General features: G+C 43.5%; 2 protein-coding genes and 1 long non-coding RNA gene across 10 annotated transcripts; all 3 read right to left on the bottom strand.

Annotated features, from left to right (window-relative positions):
* Positions 1-570: 570 nt before the first annotated feature.
* LOC109735813 (uncharacterized) lies at positions 571-5,648 on the bottom strand. The gene is made up of 7 exons (XM_020295017.4): positions 5,095-5,648; positions 3,876-4,016; positions 3,415-3,780; positions 2,568-2,810; positions 1,892-1,984; positions 1,301-1,501; positions 571-1,068 (listed from the first exon to the last, which is right to left on the bottom strand). The coding sequence occupies exons 1-7, from the start codon at positions 5,440-5,442 to the stop codon at positions 856-858; spliced, it is 1,605 nt and encodes a 534-aa protein (XP_020150606.1). The 5' UTR covers positions 5,443-5,648; the 3' UTR covers positions 571-855.
* A 560-nt stretch (positions 5,649-6,208) lies between these two features.
* Positions 6,209-7,772, bottom strand: LOC141023410 (uncharacterized). The gene is made up of 2 exons (XR_012184776.1): positions 6,612-7,772; positions 6,209-6,506 (listed from the first exon to the last, which is right to left on the bottom strand). It is a non-coding gene; the product is annotated as an uncharacterized lncRNA (long non-coding RNA).
* Positions 7,773-10,187: 2,415 nt separating this feature from the next.
* LOC109735812 (phospholipase D delta) lies at positions 10,188-16,254 on the bottom strand. 8 transcript variants are annotated; one of them, XM_073500319.1, is made up of 11 exons: positions 15,631-16,251; positions 14,327-15,360; positions 13,648-13,775; positions 12,842-13,036; positions 12,442-12,705; positions 12,263-12,331; positions 11,971-12,118; positions 11,411-11,559; positions 11,127-11,294; positions 10,838-11,035; positions 10,188-10,760 (listed from the first exon to the last, which is right to left on the bottom strand). In XM_073500319.1, the coding sequence occupies exons 3-11, from the start codon at positions 13,768-13,770 to the stop codon at positions 10,467-10,469; spliced, it is 1,608 nt and encodes a 535-aa protein (XP_073356420.1). In that variant the 5' UTR covers positions 13,771-13,775; positions 14,327-15,360; positions 15,631-16,251; the 3' UTR covers positions 10,188-10,466. The 8 variants fall into 8 exon arrangements, with proteins under 8 accessions (XP_073356420.1, XP_040246281.1, XP_073356423.1 ...); XM_040390347.2 differs by having other exon boundaries at positions 11,127-11,312; positions 13,648-13,764; positions 15,631-16,238; XM_073500322.1 differs by having other exon boundaries at positions 13,648-13,764; positions 14,327-15,305; positions 15,631-16,006.
* Positions 16,255-17,369: the final 1,115 nt, after the last annotated feature.

Genomic DNA, 17,369 nt, shown 5'->3' with positions numbered 1-17,369 from the left:
GCGCTCTGACGCACAGGAGCAGAGGGGGCTCTTGCCTGAGACTTGGGTGGAGACTTGCGCGGAGGGGGACTCTTGATGATCGGTGGCGGCGGCTCGGTGAAAAGGCCGTGATCCGGGGCGGCGTCTTCCGGTGCGATCACCATGTCACTGACGCGTCGAGTGACCGCGCCCAGCTGCACCTCCAGAGTCGAGGAAGAAGGCTGCGCTTGATAGGCGAGGGGTGGGCTCGGGGCGCTGAAGACGAGGGGCGTGGAGAGCGTGGCCTCGAGCTCAAACTGCATGCAGTCGACTCTGGGGGGCGTCTCGAGCGGTTGCTTGGCCTTGGCGAAGAAATCAGCGATGGGGTCGACGACGCAGGGTGGGGGTGGAGGCGGGGTCACTGGACGCAGCGGCAGGGGCGGGGGCGGGGTGGCACCGGACGTCACAAATCATGAACACAATAGGAAATAAAGATTTTGGCCATGCTCTTAATGATCTCCGGACACATAACCTCGAAAAAGAAAGCCCTAGCCTCTGAATGTATGTTTTTTGGTCAGAGAACAAATGGAAGCTAATGCACGCCATGCAACATTTGAGAATACATGGAGGATTTTATTTCATGAAGCCAAGATCATCATCAACAAGTTTTCATGCTATGGTTCGAAAGTTCTATCTATGCGAGCAAATCCTCTATCCAGGTTCACATTGGAAGCCTGGGTTCAGAAACTGCTACGCTAACTGGCAGAAAACTATGCACTGCCTTTTTGCTAACCCGTGGATACTGCTATCTGTATCAAACATCTATATACAGCGTAGTTTGTTTACATAATTTAAGCACCGGAAACATAGGCAGTCGCCTATGTATGCCGTCTCATGTCAGCAGCGCGATGGTCGCTTGTACGTCGGGGGTAAGGATGGGCAGTTCTCATTCATTTTTGCGTACGGCTTTATCGTGTTGTACTCTGGTAGCTCCATTCTGTACTCCCCAAGTATCTGGCAGAAGGGAGGCTTGTCTGCCTCGGTATGACACCAGTTTGGGAGCCTGGTCCGGTCGTCTTCAAATATCTTGAGCATATATGCGTCCCGTATCTGGAGGCAGAGGGTAATTTAGTAACACACTCGACACAGGATCAATCAACCGAAAGAAAGCCCTTTCAGAAATTAACATACGCTACTTTTCAAGCCCTTTTATCCTTTCACATAATATATTTTATGTTCAGTTTGTAAGTTCGAAATCGTCTCAGATGTAGAAATCCATGAACAGAGAAGAATAACACTTTTTCAGTTGCAACTATGACAGGTAAGGGACTTGGGCACTTACAGTGAACTCGGTGACCTGAATTGATTCTGTGAAAGGAGCAAACACCCCAGCTTCCTTGTACATCGCAAGAATGAAAGAAACACAAGTAGTTGATTTACCATCACTGTATACCCATTCATCTTGTTCAGGGACGGTGAGCAACTGATCGAAAGACATGCCACGCTTTTCAGTCTCAAGAATGATACCCTGAAGGTCCAAACCCTACATAAAATAGACACCATGAAATTGATAACCGGGTATAATTTTGGGTAGATAGACGCAGGAGCACTATTTTACCTATCTTTTAGAAAATAATAATAATAAAAGCTTATTTGAGAAAAACAATATTTCAAGGCCAACTAAGCCTCATAGAACTCCCTACCAGAGCACCAACAAAGGGCCCACATTAGTGCATCTAAAGGTTAGCTGCAGTAGAGGGCCAGAGGCATGCGTACAGCCAGAGAACCCAACTCGGGTGTCAGAAATGAAATTTAACAGAAACCACCACCTTGCTTAACCTAGTGTCAGCTGTAATCACTACAAACTTATAGGACCATACACACTCCGGCACTAACCATCAAAGGAAGCCACAATACAGACTAGTTTACAAACCTCAGTCCCAAGTCGTTTGTTCAGGGCTTCATTCCACATGTTCGCAGCATAAAGTGGTTGTAATCTAGTCCACATTGACATAACAGCCATTACCTGAAAACAATAAATAACAGAAGTTGGTAATTCAAACATTACTGATGATAAACTTTTCAATGCATGGAATAAATTTAAATCAGCTATAGCAACCAATTTACAGCGTATCTTCAGTTTGAAAGACAAAGTGCTCAATAGTTTCAGGATATCAACATTACCACTTCGGTATTTTTTTCCACCTAACTTCAGGAGAACTTCAGGAGATCAAGTGCTTTCTTCTACCTTGATACAGCTTTCCCAGTATGTTTGCTAAGATTTTAACAAGATAATACTATCTAGCTTTTCCACTTTTAACTAAGAACGTACATTCACTACATGAAACCACGTGTTTTATCAAGATTTCAAGAAAGAGTGGTATGGGTGTATAGAGTAGGTAAGTTTCATGGGATGACTCCAGTGCACAGGCAATAGTTTGGTTAGCATTACCACAAGATTTATTTCCTATCTGCACAATAAACTTGCATAGGCACCAAAGAAATCAACGAGAATGTGTATGAACACTGAGAATGCCAAAACTAAATATGGAACTTGATTCAGATCCAAACAATTGAAATCAAAACTTTGCAAAGGCCAGAGAGATTACCAGATTAGCATCAAGAGGAGGTGGATAATTATCTCCTATTGTATCAATCCAGCTAAATATCATATTATGATAGCCATACGGCTTTCCGACCATGCTCCGTGCAAAGTCCCATGCGGCACTTTCGTTGAATCTAGAGCGTATATCAGGGTGTAATGGCAAAAGGGCTATCTGAGGATTTGATCCATCCTTCAGTGCCATTTCCCACCATTCATCCCAAGGAACTATAGCAATAATTTCCTCTCCCTGTTATTGAAATTCAGTATAAGATAAAACAAAAATGCACTTTTTTGTACAGGAGTAAACATACATTAAACACTGTATGCCAGTTTTTGGCAGCAAAAAGTTCTGCTGGCTTTAGTGTTGCAGATACTAAGACGATCAGGCGGCTAAAGCCCAAAAGGACATAAAATTATCCTTGTAATACGAGCAAAGTAATATGTCCAGTGTAAGGCTAATCTAGCAACTAAAGGTTGGCCACCAAAATCATAATTTCACACACTAAAGTTAGTCCAGCACGTATTTAAACCAAAAGGATAAGTTTACTGGTGAGAAGAACACAAGAAGTACATCATCTACGCTAACCTTTACCCTTTTGAGTATATATTCAGAAGGTGAGAAGGATCATAAGCATCAGTAATTATGTAGATACTGGACATGATTAGGGTCAGCATATTATCAAGTATAACCAAGCAGTATAAATAATGTTGATACTAGACCTGATTAGGGTGAATATAAGAAATTAAATGACAGCAGCCACAGCATGTTATCAACTGATAGCATATATTACATGGAGAAAATGAAATGAACAACAAAGATTCCATTCATACTATATAGAAAGCTATATTACCTTTTCATTTTCAAAGCCTGATTCTGCAACCCAGAGGTCACCCTTCTCATCTTTCAAGCACACAGCAGTATGCCCAGCAAATGCACCAGTTACCCATTTCTCTAATGTCTCAAACCCACCCCATCGCCCTCGAATCTTTGACAGAGCCAAAAAGTCACCAGATTGTATGTCCTCCTTCATAATATTAGCAACCCAAGGTTGAGAACGTTTCTCAAATGTAGCTCCCATGTGCTTCTCTAAAAAGGCCAAGTTGGAATTTTGACCCCATCCAGTATTCGAAAACAAGGGCAGGACATCAATCAAAGATAACAAAGTTCCAAGCATCCCAGAAGGCATGAGAAAAACAGACACACCATGCTGCTTAACCTGATTAAACACATGGTTATTGAACAGTTTAGAACTTGAAACTAATTTCATGGGCTACTGAATTGTTTAAGGTATCTTGTAGAAAGAGAACACACATATTCGAGCTCTGCTTCTTCCTCCCATGACGTTATCTCCAAAGTGTGTTCTCGAGCCGCAAAATAGTAATCCCATGTTATCCTATATGGTGTTGCAAACACATAAAGATCCATGCACGTCCAGCTTTGAGCAGAACCAGTCTGCATAACAAGATATGCTATTGTTAAAGCCAGAACCCATAATTAGTCAGACAGTCAGACCATTAAAAACAGCCAATGTTTACAATCACAAGCTGTCCAGTCAGTGCAAATATTATGGCTCAAAAATTACAACTGCAGGAAGGTTAAAGCAAAGTATTGCATTAATACACAAAAGTTGGTATACAGTACTATTCAGCACCTCCTGCATGATAGTTGTGCATTACCACAATAAGCAAGTCGGGGTGAGACAATGGAGTAAAACAAAGTTGTGAATTTGAATAGAGTAGAAAGTAAGATCTCTATATATCAGCAAACAACATTACCATCAGGAACAATATTCTTCAAATGCATTTCAGTTCAAATTACAAAAGTAAATTCTACAATAATGTTCACAGGCAACATGCATGAAGTAGAGTCTGTCAACAGCAAAGCCTTTCTCAAACAAGTTGGGGTAGGCTAGAGTTGAAACACATAAGATCTCGAAACCAAGAGTCTGTCAAAAATAAAAATAAAAATCAGAATTGTGTATGATGTTGTCATTCTATTTTGGAACAGACCTCCTACCATATATGACAATGTTACATTTCAAGTCGGTTGATTTACAGTCAGCGCCTGAGCAAATTTTAGCTCAAATAAATAAAGCCTACTCTGGGAAGTTCACCGGTAGCTGAGAGATCTTGATCTCAACACAAGAAAAGTAAAGCATCGAAGCTAATGCGCGCATCCATGGAAACAAATGCTAGTTCGGTCAACAAATCAATCAATACATTTCAGAAAGGTTCACCACGAGTAACCCATTATCCCCTACACAATTAGCAAGCTCTCATCAGTCATCAGTCATCGGTTCATCACTCCCCGTTCTTAATTATAACTAAGCAGCAAGGATGCACTAGAGCAACTCTTCCTAATTTGCACCGAAGCTTCAGTGATCACCTATATATGGATATACGGATATACCCCTCAAACGAGTAGTTCCCAGAGGTAACTACTCCTATACGGAATGAATTAGCAACTACACACCCAAGCAGTCGGGTCAGGCGACATAATTTAAGAAGATTTTCAGGTCTGAGGTGCGGACCTTGAGGCGGAGCACCGCGCCGCCGATCTCGGTACCGTTGCGGTCGCCGGGGGTGAGCTCAAGGGCCGCCTCGTTCACGGCGAAGCAGGAGCCGTTCCAGACGGCGGGGGAGGGTGCGGCCGGGGCCACGGCGGCGACGAAGGAGGGCAGGAGGTCGACGGCGCTGTGGAGGGTGTTCATCACGGGCCACGCCACCTGCCGCGGCAGGATCGGGAGGACGTCCCCGGGGCTGAACGGCAGCTTCAGCCCCACCGCCCCGCCCCGCGGCAGCCCCGTGGCCAGCACGAGCAGGAGGAGGAGCCAGAGGCGCGGCAGGGGGCGGGCGCCCCTACGGGCACGGGACGCCATCGCCTCCGGCCGGCTGGGGAGACGTGTGCGCCGGCGGTTGGTTCCCACTTCCCTCCCTCCCTCCCCCGCCGGATTTTTTTCTTTTGTCCGACCCCGTCGAGGAGGCTTGCGCGGTCGGGGAAGGTGCCGTGGAGTGGAGGAGGAGTGTTGGTCGCGGCGAGGGCTTCCAACTTCCAAGTTCCAAGACGTCTTCGGTCTTCCCGTCGCTTTTGGATTTTTTATTTTTTTGAGGTTCGCTTTTGGATTTTGAGGGGGGTCTAGTTTTCTTTTTTTTTCTTTTTTTTTGAGCTTAGGTGGATCTAGTTGGGCACGAGTCCGGGGGCGATATTGTTTTCCGTTGGATTGCTTTTTCTTGGTGAAAAAGGGACGGCTCATATCAGGTGTTTGTTTTCTCAAAAAAATATGTCAGGTGTTTGTTTTTCGAATTTATTAATTCCAATCTACTACCTCCTTCTAAAATACAAGACATTTTGATAGGCTAGTTTAGCCAAAATATCTTATATTTTGGAATGAAGATAGCACATGTGAACTAATAAAGTCTCGCCTAACTTTTTTATGTTATTGATTTTATCTGGAGATTCATGCTGATGTTTTTTTTCCTATTTGATTCAATCGGTCAGGTAGTAATTAATTAATTCTTATCTAGATGAGAGCTAACCATACTTTTATCCAAATGATAAATGTCACACACGTGACACAGTGCACTTCAGTCTGACATTTTTTTACAACTAAAGTTGCCATCCAAAAAAAAAGCAAATAAAAAAACTGAAATTTGCCATCCAAAAAGAAAGTTGTCATGCTCAACAATTAAAGTTCTCATCCTCACGTCACTAAAACTTGCCACAAAAGTATTTGGAGTTCTCATATGCTCATGCCACATGTGTAGCATTTACTAGGGTCCTATTTTTACTTTTTAACTCGAACACATGCTTTCAGTGAGATCACTAGCCACTAGGACAAAAACATCATTTGATACGTTCTCCAACCACATATTGGGCGTTTGCTCTCCTATGTTATGACTTTGTTTTGGATCCCATGTTTCTTTAGAAAACAAGTCCTGGCCTCTGCATCAAGCAATGCACACAAGAATATTATTAATTATTCAATAAAAGTCTGACAAAAATATATATTAAAAAAAATCAATAATGGGGAATGCCCTCACGCCTCACCATCTAGAGTCGGGGTCACCGTTGATCCGCCCGCATGACGTACCAGCAGCAAACACCGGGTGGAGCAGAGCTAAAGCGCACACCGTCTGCACACGCTTAAAAAGCCGCCGCCACTATCATACCACTGACCCATCTTCAGGAAAAATATCTGCATCATCCTTGCCAGGCCGGCCAGCCATCGATGCCGCCACATTGCCAAATAGCACCACTGCCCTGCACTCGTCCATCAAAACACATCTGCCACTGAGACTCTGTTGCACCATGTCGTCGAGACCCACTGGGGTTGACATTGTAGATACGATGTCGCTCCACCTCTAGACCCCTCTAGTCAGCACTTGCTCAGAATGCCCCCTAGAGGGGGTGTGACGCCAGACACTACCATTATCCAATTCGAGAGACCCAGATCCAGGGCTTCCCCCAGAGTAAACGACCCTTCCCTGCGAGTCTACGCGGTGATCCAATGCCGCTACACTTTCGCAATCTCTCCAGCAGATATGAGCTACAAACACAGTGCCTTTAGGAAGGTAGATGACACCACATGCCGCCACTATCCGTCTGGCAAGCCAAACCTGAGGTTTCCCTCAGAGCTCGACGGGACCGCCACCATTACAATGGCCTCCAAGGAGGTTAGCAGCGTACAGATGTCGCCGCACCATCTGCGCCTACAGATCCAGGCAAAGAATTTCTCCTCGGTGATAGTCCCTCGAACCAGGAGAACAGGAGGCAGAAGCGCTCATCGGAGACACCCGCCAAGGTTGAAGGAACGTTGCATCAGGCGAAACATATCGGGGCACATGGCCCAAACCTATCCAACCCAACTCGACTAGAGAAGGCAGCGGGAAGAGGATACGGGCGCACCAGCCCTGGATCTGCCGCCATCGCCTGCGGCCCATCACTGCGCCATCCTTTGTGCGTCGGAGAACCAATACGCCATGACGCCCAGCCTGCGCCACACCCTAGCCACACCGGCCCGCGCCGGTCTCCACGCATGAGAGGACTAGGGAGCCCTGCCGCCGCCGCCGCCAACCAAGCTTCGCCCGGCCACGCTCTCAAGCGGCGGTGAGGGAGGAGGAAGGAGGAGAGGGAACCGGCGGCGACCGGGGTTGGGCGCCCCGGTGCAGCTTGAGGAGCCGCACAGGAGGGATCCCTTTTTTTAGGACCGGGAGCTTAGGTGCCTTTGGATCCCTATGTAGTGTCTATATATTTCGAGGCATTATGACGAGTGAGACGTTTTGGCTCTCGGCCTCCATGAAGGCCAAATTGTTTCAAAATTTTGAAATTCAAACTTTCTGAAGAAAAAATGTACAAGTAAACAAGGATGTTATGTGTATATGTGTAAAATTTTAGTATGAAATACCTTGAAATGCGATCTATACAAAAAAGATAAATTCATGGCCTAGAAGGATGAATAGTATCGTGTGTTAAAAACCTCGGATTTTTTTTGCATAACCCTCATTTCAACGTATTTTGTTCTGAAAATTTACACACTTGTGCATTATGCCTTCATGTATATCTATATTTTCAGATTTTTTTTAAATATAAAAAATATGAATTTAGAACTTTTCAAAAACTGGAGCTCAGCCTCCAAAAGGGATTTTCTGCGTTATAACCTCAAAAGAAAATAAAAAGAATGGGCTTGTGGGTTATGAAAGTGGTTTGATGAATCATGGCACGACCTATCAAACTTTAGAATGCCACATGGCGTGTTAACTGATGCCATGTAAGTTATGTGTTACAATAACGAAAACTTTAAGTTATCTATTCTAATATGATGGGCACCTTCGTGCATGCGGACGAGAGGCGATCGTGTTGTTGTTGTCTCACATCATGTTTGCAAACTACTCTTTTTTACATGCAAAGTTCATACAAACTAAGAGACTCGTGGAGTTCTAAACATGCACCAGCACCATTATCAAGTATGCTTTATGTGATTTAGATGCATGCGTTGGAGTTACAACTTTTTTCTCTTTATGCGAAGCTTGACTTTGAGAAATTAACCTCAACTGAGTTATATATGCAAATGACTATATTGTGAAAATGTTATTGTTTGTGGCTGCTAATGTTTTAGTCCTAGCTGACTTCATTGTGCTTGACATGCCCGAGGACAATAAATTTATCAATTATTATTTGGAAAACTTTTAGAAACACTGCATGGATTCTTATTGATTGCAACCAAGGTAGTGTCGCTTTAAATATCAAAGGAAATCAGCATATTGTTTATTTCCAAAAAAGTCGCTGATGAAAATAAATATTGCCATCCACTTAAAAGGGGGATGGCTATTGGGAAATGAGAATTCTTAGTGTCTTCTCCTAAAAATAAATATCAATCAATTATGGTTGGGTCTATTCCTATCCAAGTTGAGGTAACTCGAATAATATTCGATATGGAATGATTTTGCATTTCATGAAAGATTCATTATTAGGCTTTATTACTCTTATTAGTAAATTATTTCCATGATTACAAAGTCATCTATATCATCTTAAATTGCTCAAAATGAATGATTTTTCTTCATAAAACCATTTTACTCAGTGTTTTAAAAATCATAAAAATTCTCATTTTTTAAATAAAAAACCATTTTTTTTTTTGAAAATGAGGAGCATTGAGCATGTGGGCCACCGTTCTTATTTGAGAAAAGTGTCTTAACTATAGCACTAACGATCCTAGACGGCAATGAAAGCTTGATTGGAGCGAAGAACTATTTTCAAAAAGACCCCTTTCACTCTTATGTGGAAACACCTTTCTTTGTTAGTCCAGTCTGATTTAAAATGAGTGACCCATGGCCAGGCCGCGCACCCTAGCTCTAGGCCACTTTCCAAGAGCATGTGGGGCCCACCTGGTACCCCTCGTGTGGTGCTTGGGCTGGGAGGTCTTCTTCCTCTCCAAAAACACTTCCATATTTTTCAAACTTTTTCCTGAGCTTCCATGCTGCCATTTTCGATCCTTTTGCTCATTGCATCATTTTTTGTTTCTTTGTGAAATTGTTCCTTGGCATGTGATTCCTCTACTCATCCAAATAGAATTTGTGTAGTGCTCTATATCATGTTATCTTTGCTACTGTTGTTGCTTCTAAAAATGAGCTTGCATGATGATTTGGATTATTTTGGAGTAGTTTTGATGCTTGATATAGTTACTACGTATAAGCTTAGAGGCGTTGTCTCCCCCGTTTTTGTGAAAACAATCTTACCTTTCATTTGCATGTTAAATAATTTGAGAATATGAGTTCACGGATGTCCAATGTTGGAAAGGTTATTGATGCCTCTTCCTCAAGGTTAAAGTCCAATTATGTAGCCGGATTATTTCTTATCGACTGAGTTGGGCATTCCAGACAACTTTTACGAGCTCATTACCAACAAGGTTTGCGCGAATTTGCATCAACGAGACTCCTACTGTCCTACTTATGTCAACTTGACTTCTACTTTTAAATTATATACATTTTGACATACGGGCAAGAAAAAATCTCGCAAAAAGAAAAAGAAAAAAAAAAAACAAGAACAAGCTTGGTACATGTTCTGGATTGCTGACCGACCAAGATCTGAATGCCGACTTCTAACCAAACTGCGGTGGACAACGGGGAATTACATCATAGGTGCATAGCAATAGACTCCAACCAAAGTGCAATGCCCAGGGACACAAAATTTGGTCCAACTGGTATGACGTTCTGTCTGGTCTCTCTTTTATATATACACATATACAGCTTAACGGTTAATGCTAAAAGTCAGACGTATATGCAACAGATCAACTAATTCTGAGTTTCCGAGGAACAACTTCAACTCCCACTTCTGAACGCCCGTGGCCACCTTTGTAGCCTCTTCAAGCTCGAGCACTCTGATCCTCTGCCGATCGAGGATGACTGGTTACGTTGTCAGCGCGTTGGGCAGCGAGGAGTGAGAGCCGAGCACCTTGCCACCGACGTCCGGGAAGCTCTCATGCCCAGGCAGCGGCACCACCCTCCCGTCCTTCTCGACCTTGATGGGGTACCTCATGAGGTGCCCCTTCATGTCCACCATCTGTGGCGACACATAGCACGCCCAGTTATCCTCCGCCATCTGGTTCACCAACTGGACGCACTCCATGGACTGCGGCTGACGGAAGCACTCCTTCACCGTGCCCAGATGCTCCGCCCACAGCGACATCCGGTACCCATACACCTGCAGACAGAAGAAATGGTTGGAAGGCAACAGCTCTAGCCACTTCTGCAGAGGTGAGTAAAGAGAGGAGGGCGTGCCTGTCCTCGCGGAGGACCTTGGCTTCCTGCCCAACTGTGGTGTGGCTGATAGGCGCCCATGGCGATCTCGGTGTCCCGCAAACCGTCCAAGGACCTCTGGTTTATATTGGCTGAGCCGATGAGAACAAACTCATCATCGATGATCATCCCTTTCGAGTGCACGTAGATCATGAACCTCCTGAACTTCTGAGCCAGACGCTGTAGGAGAAAAGGAAAACAACTTTTTTATGCTATGCGCATATTGCATATATTTAGCAAATTATAGGAGAAGAGAATGAAATAGAGTTACCAACGGGGAATTCTCATTAGAATGGCTTGTCGGTGCAGGAACCTCGGCTGTGACTTCACGTTTACCAAGGCAGTAGAAGTTCAGGTAATCCTGTGGATGGGCATCGTCCAACCCTTCCTTTCGGAGAGCGTCTGCGATAATCTTGTACATCATGGACATGGTTTGCCCCTTGAAGAGATAAAACGACTAACATCAGCTCACATCAGTATCTCTAGCTCAATGAATGCCCTTGTCACAAGAGTTAGGTTCATGATAAAACTGTAATCTGATCATGCGGCACAAACCTGCCAATAGAGGATCTCCTGCATAGGAGCAGTTGTCGGATTACCTTCAGGCCACATTGGTATGATAATATAAGCTGCAAATGGCTCCCTTGCTGCGATCTTTCTTGCAATCTTTATGGCCAATTCAATTGGTATTAGGTTCTCTGCACCTGTTCCCACATGAGTATTCAAAGATAAGCTGGATGCCTCGATTGGCCTTATCCTTGACAGGAATCTATACATCAGATAGCACATAAAAAGTGCTAGTTTTCGTAAAAAGAAACCAATGACGTACTTCTCTTTTTCGTCATAAAAAGCTGAGAAAAGTCCAACTATTCCTCGGTCAAGGTTCATAAATGCTAAAATAAGCTTATTAATTTGTTGCTATAAAATATAGTGGGCATGGAAATTAAATAATGCTTCTAGTATTCGAAAGTGTGAAGCATGGAATACTACAAACTCGTGCAATAATGCAGAAGGGATGGTGTGGCGGAAGTATCTAACTTGCAAAATGGAAGGGCACAGCACAAAGCAAAAACGAAACAGAAGAGATTACCGTAACTGAGAAACAACTTCATTACCTGCACCTTTATGTGAAGACCAGTAGTACGAAGATCCAATAAAATACTGGTTTTCAATATAGATAAAGTGTTGTGCAGATCTGATGGCTTTTACATATGCATTGTGTATGCTCTTGTCTATCTGCAGATTCTTTGCACAGACAAGATTCTGCACAACAAAAGATAATGAGCATCTCACTGCTATGAGAAAGCTTGAAGTTCTGATAAAGTTAAAACTCCATCATTTTAAATCAACTTAAATAATCATGTTGCATTTTTGCATAGCTATTTCAACTGGTGAAATGAACACTACCTGTGACTCGGCTTCTTGAACATCTTTAGGGAATCCCTTTACTGATCCTGAATCAATGGATCGAAAAATCTAGCCAAAATAAACAAGGTGGTGACATTTATCTAATAGACGGAAAAAAGAGGAGAAATTGCACCAAGGTGATGCATCTATGATTTATATGTATGCATAAAATATAATACCTGTACATGCCAGTTTTCTGGGTCATTTTCTTCACAAACATGTGCATTTTGCTCATCTGCAGAGGGCGAAACAATCCATGACATCCGGTTTATTTTAACCAAAGTATCATGATGCCAACTTACAGCTCTTCTGACACTGACTTTCCATTTTGCGGATTTTTTCCATCTCTGTTCAAAGTTTGTAAGTATGTCATATGCAGCTGGACCCTCAATCTTGCAATGTAAATCATGCCATGGCTGTCTCGGTCCATCAGACTTATTCACCTGAAGTTGCAGAAAGAAGAATGTTCTATATTTTTGCATGTCGGAAAGTTGTTTTCTCAGCTATAGCTATTAAAAATTTAGAAGAATCAGTAACATAGTTAGGGAACAAAGATGGAGCTAACTGTTAGAGAATTACAGGAAACGTGGGATTATGGAAATCATCCTTGAAGACAGTAGTAAGATCCTTGAAAAGCCTGTGTTCAGGTGTATCATATCTGCCGTCACACAAGTCGAGACCACCAAGAAAAGCTGTTATTTTTCGATTGTTTCCAGTGGCTTGAGTGTCTACAATTACACATTTCTGATGGTGCGTAAACAAAGTTCCTACAACCTGGAGAAGGGATTTTGCTTCAGAAACACCCGAATACATAAACATTACTGAAATAAGTAGTACTAGTGAATTACGGGCATCTGTTTGTTGGGAAAATATTCATTATGCTTGTCATGCATGACAACATGCATATTCTTGGTATGTACGTTGTTTAACTTCTCGAAAGGATAGCATGCAAGATGTTGCTTGAAAAGTGAAAAGTGAAAACATATACGGAGAAAATAAATATGGGAAATATATGCAAGATGTTAAGCTTAGTGCATACAGGATAACTACCACCATCAGGTTAGCAGGACGGCACAACGTAAGGGAATGGAGTAGAACATAGGTTATGGGTGATGAATGAGAGAGGAGGGTTAGATAAAATATTCTTGTTGACTAACCTGATAGATAGAGAGATTGATACTGATACACGCTGGTTCCTCTTATATAAAGAGAAATCACTTGACCCTTCAATAATTTACTTTTTATTTATTCGACTATTATCTAATATGGCCACAGCCACACGCATGGCAGCAAATAAAAATGACTGGTTGATATGCAGAATATGCAGAAGTATAGGTACACCGTATGTATGTGACAAAAAAGGAAGGGACACACAACATCCACACCTGCTGCTTGAAAATGCTCATTTTGTTGCTAGCATAACGAGGAGCTAACACACAGTGGACACCTGAATGCCTGAAAAACTTTCGAGCTTCCTCATCATGTGTATGCATGAGTCCATCCTGCATGCAGCCTACATCATTTCTATCAGACTACTCTTGTGTGAACAAAACAGGCAAACAAGCTCACGTCTTCAGGAAAACATCAATAAAAAATTGAACATAGGGGTTTAGTTCTCCGGAATATGATATTTATCTAGTTATAAATCATATTTAAGTAAGATACAATGAAACATGAAACTTGCAGGTTTCTTGAGCCCTTGGGTATTTTTATTGACAACAACAATATATAGATTCAAGTGATGAGACTGACACCAGAAACATTGAACAAGAAGGGAGATAGCTCCATCACAAAACTGTCTACCCCTTTAATTTATTCACATCATTCACCCAAAATTTCAGAATTCTTAAAGCAGTAATGAGATATTAGACAAGAGCATTATTCAATTCATGCTTGTTATTTCTGTCTACGTTTTGGAGGAAAAACTACACGGTAGCATCAAAACTAATAATGTGATGCCAAACAGTTCAAAATAGTAATAATTTTGATGTACAGCCATGTTAGTGAAGGATAAAATGAAGAGGTTCAAGGGTGAGCCAATGGGCGATGTGGAATAGCGCCTACCGTTTTCAAAAGAAATTTGTCGTGTGATGTTTTGTCATCCCAAAGCAACACGATAACACGAACTCCCTCTTGAACCTTGCTTTTCAATATCTCTCCAATGGTCCGTGGGACTCCATCAGGCAAAGGTTTTGTCGATTCCCTTAGAAGATTGATAGGGTGATATAATGACCAGCCAATAAGGTAAATAAGGTGATGAGCCTCGGCAATTGCATGGCAAATCTCTTCCCAGCATTTATTTTGTTCATATGTCCTCCCACCTTCAATTTCAATGTTAGGACGAAAATCATCAGGAATATGGGCATCTTGATATAGACTGACCCTACCACCCTTGCGAAGAGGAAAATAAGCATTTGGTACACCAATATTCTCAGTACCACTGGCACCAACTCCGTCCTTGTACAACGGATTCTGATCAAATGGCTTATACTGGATAGACAAATTGAGTTCAGGAGATATCTTTGGGTTACTGTAGTGACCAGAGATTGGAAACCAGCCACTGACAATATCCCCTTCTGTGATCTGGTCAACTGGTACTGAAGCAACACCTATAAGCTCAGCCCCAAAGATGTCATCGTCCTTTACATGAAACTCGAGTCTGCTAACTGAGTGGGCAACCTGAACATAGAAGTGTTCATCCCATTTAGGATTCTCCGAGTTGTTAATGACTCGAGTTTGTGCCACCGTTGCACCTGAGAGGCAAACCGAAACATATGGATCACTAGTAATGATCTTCCTCACGTCTGGTTTTGGATTAGAATTCCCGCAGTTGGACCTGCAAGCACCATAGCCAGTGAAGCATTTCCGGATCCTTTCGGTCATGAGATCCATATTGGGAAGACATTTTGCTTCCACTATCTGTATGTCCAAGTCTCCATGTAGGAGCATACTAGTCCCGGTTTCAGCAGAGTGTTTCCCCATTGTATGAGGGATGAGAAAAAACAGGCCACAATAAGGTGCATAAGCTAGGCTTTCATTTATCCTGGAGAACCATCCTTTGCAATTCAAATCACATTAATGGATTATCCAAATGGTACCTGGAGAGTGAAATGTAGTTTTGATAAAAGCACTTAACTTCATACGAAAGCATGAAAAATGATCGCATGAGATTCTATAAATATTTCTGAATCCCTTGTTTGGGCAACGGTATTCCATCTCATCTAGTAATATTCTAGATCTAGCCCGGGCCTTGCATTGAATGTGGCTAGAGGACAATGGGATTGCTCCAATTACAAAATTTACACGGCATAAAAGGCATGGTTACACATGACAAGATTCAGGTAAGATGGGGATCGAGAAGACATTACCGCACCGGAGAGGCAGAAGACGCGCCCGAGAGCGAGAGAGAGAGAGAGGCGCGCGCGTGTGGTCCGCGCGCGGGAAGAGAAGAGGATGAGACGGCCATGCCGGAGGCTGAAGTTGCTAATTAATGTGTCGTCGGCCATTTTGCGTGGGAGAGAGATCAGACGAGACCAGGTCCAACCCCCGTCAAAGTTAGGGACGCCCTATTTAGGACACGGGGAAAATTAAGAAACCAAGGTTACTTTTTTCGGATGTCGATCGCGCGGTCGCGGACTGCGAGGCGGGCGCTCGTGATTGCCCGCATCACTGGTAAAGCCGTGCCCGGCAGAGAGGCAGGCGTGAGCTCGGGTGTGGTAGTCCTCGAGGATGGAGGCCGCCCCATCGGGGCCAATGCAAGCGGCGACAACTCTACTGTTTAGCAGCGGTGGAGGTGGACGCAGTGAGTGAGGGGAAATGGGGAATAGATAGAGGGAGACCAGGGTTTTTCTCGCAGGTGCTGACGATGTGCTGGAGATAGCCGGAAGCGGCAGATCGTGGCGGCGGCGTGGTAAGGAGAGAGGTGGGAGGAGATGGAGAGGCCAAGTGTTCTGCTGGCATGAATGGGCTCGACGGCAGTACTACCTCCATCCTCCGTCGGAGTTTAGTGAACTAATAAGATATTGATGCATGTCAACAAAAATTATATCACATGCATTAATATTTTGTTAGTTAAATCTTTGATCAAAATTTGACATAAATTACAAGAGGGATAAATAAATTAGGACGGAGGTAGTAAGGATTTAACAAAAAATCGTGTTCCTTGTGGCTTCGATTCATTAAAAAGGTAGGAGTTTCCCTAAAAAAAGATAGGAGTAGAAGAGACCTCATAAGACAGGGCATTTCGATCAACCTGGTTATCCATATCACGGACAAGTGGCTCCGGTTTCACCACGAACAGCCTATCTAGCCCCCCTTCGAACAAACAATGCAGGAGAACCTTATGGCTTGACGGCTCATTACTATGCCAAATAGCCGGCCATACACGTCGAGGACCGGAGAGCTCCGGCTTTGGCCACTAGCCTAGCAGGAGAAAGGGAAGCATTCCTTGCACCAACATGGCTTGACATGTTCATCACATGGCATCGTTGCCGCCACATCGTCCCTTAATGCTACAGCTCCAATTTCAAGCTTAGGACGTGTCGAATGGTCGATGACGAAGAACATGTCACAACCCTGCTTTGCTTGTCGCCGCCATCAATTACCACACGAGTGATAACAACACCGAATGCGAGACAACCGTCCCGACATCCCCACCCGCACCATAGTCCAACAACCCGCGAACTGTGATGTTGTGTGCATCCAGACCCGAGAGGGCGCGGCAGGGATTGATGAGTTTCAAGACAAGGCCCACAAGGGGGAACTGACGTGGAAACAACGTCGTCATCCGAGCCATACCAGAGTCTTAGGTTTTTCCCCGAAGGTCATGATTCGAGGGTGGATGGCAAGCAGGAGCTCCACAGCAGCCCCTCTAAGGGGGAAGCAAAGCCCACAAGCGTCATGCTCCTTTCCTCCACACAACACATGTGTCCATGCACTTAACGATTTTTATCTTACAATATGACTTGCTCCCCCACATGTGGAAAACAACCCAATGAAACATGTATTCAGCTTCCAAGATTCTAGCTCTTGAGGTGGAGATTTTTCAAAGAATGGCAAGCCAGCTGATGGGAAACGTTGCATGGGAAACAAAAAAAAATCTATGCAC

This window comes from Aegilops tauschii, chromosome 5 (genome assembly GCF_002575655.3).
Source record: "Aegilops tauschii subsp. strangulata cultivar AL8/78 chromosome 5, Aet v6.0, whole genome shotgun sequence".
In the NCBI taxonomy this organism is placed as follows: domain Eukaryota; kingdom Viridiplantae; phylum Streptophyta; class Magnoliopsida; order Poales; family Poaceae; genus Aegilops; species Aegilops tauschii.
The sequence above is the reverse complement of the archived record's forward strand: the minus strand, read 5'-3'. Positions and strand labels throughout refer to the sequence as shown.

Excerpts from the sequence above, each read along its gene's own strand:
- LOC109735813 (XM_020295017.4), bottom strand. The coding sequence starts at position 5,442 with ATGGCGTCCCGTGCCCGTAGGGGCGCCCGCCCCCTGCCGCGCCTCTGG. Across the intron at positions 4,017-5,094 it reads GCGCGGTGCTCCGCCTCAAG|ACTGGTTCTGCTCAAAGCTG; the intron begins GTCCGCACCTCA and ends CTTGTTATGCAG. Across the intron at positions 1,502-1,891 it reads ACAAACGACTTGGGACTGAG|GGTTTGGACCTTCAGGGTAT; the intron begins GTTTGTAAACTA and ends TATTTTATGTAG.
- LOC109735812 (XM_073500322.1), bottom strand. The coding sequence starts at position 15,728 with ATGGCCGTCTCATCCTCTTCTCTTCCCGCGCGCGGACCACACGCGCGC. Across the intron at positions 11,295-11,410 it reads AGGAGATCCTCTATTGGCAG|GGGCAAACCATGTCCATGAT; the intron begins GTTTGTGCCGCA and ends TATCTCTTCAAG. Across the intron at positions 11,036-11,126 it reads CTAATGAGAATTCCCCGTTG|CGTCTGGCTCAGAAGTTCAG; the intron begins GTAACTCTATTT and ends TTTCTCCTACAG.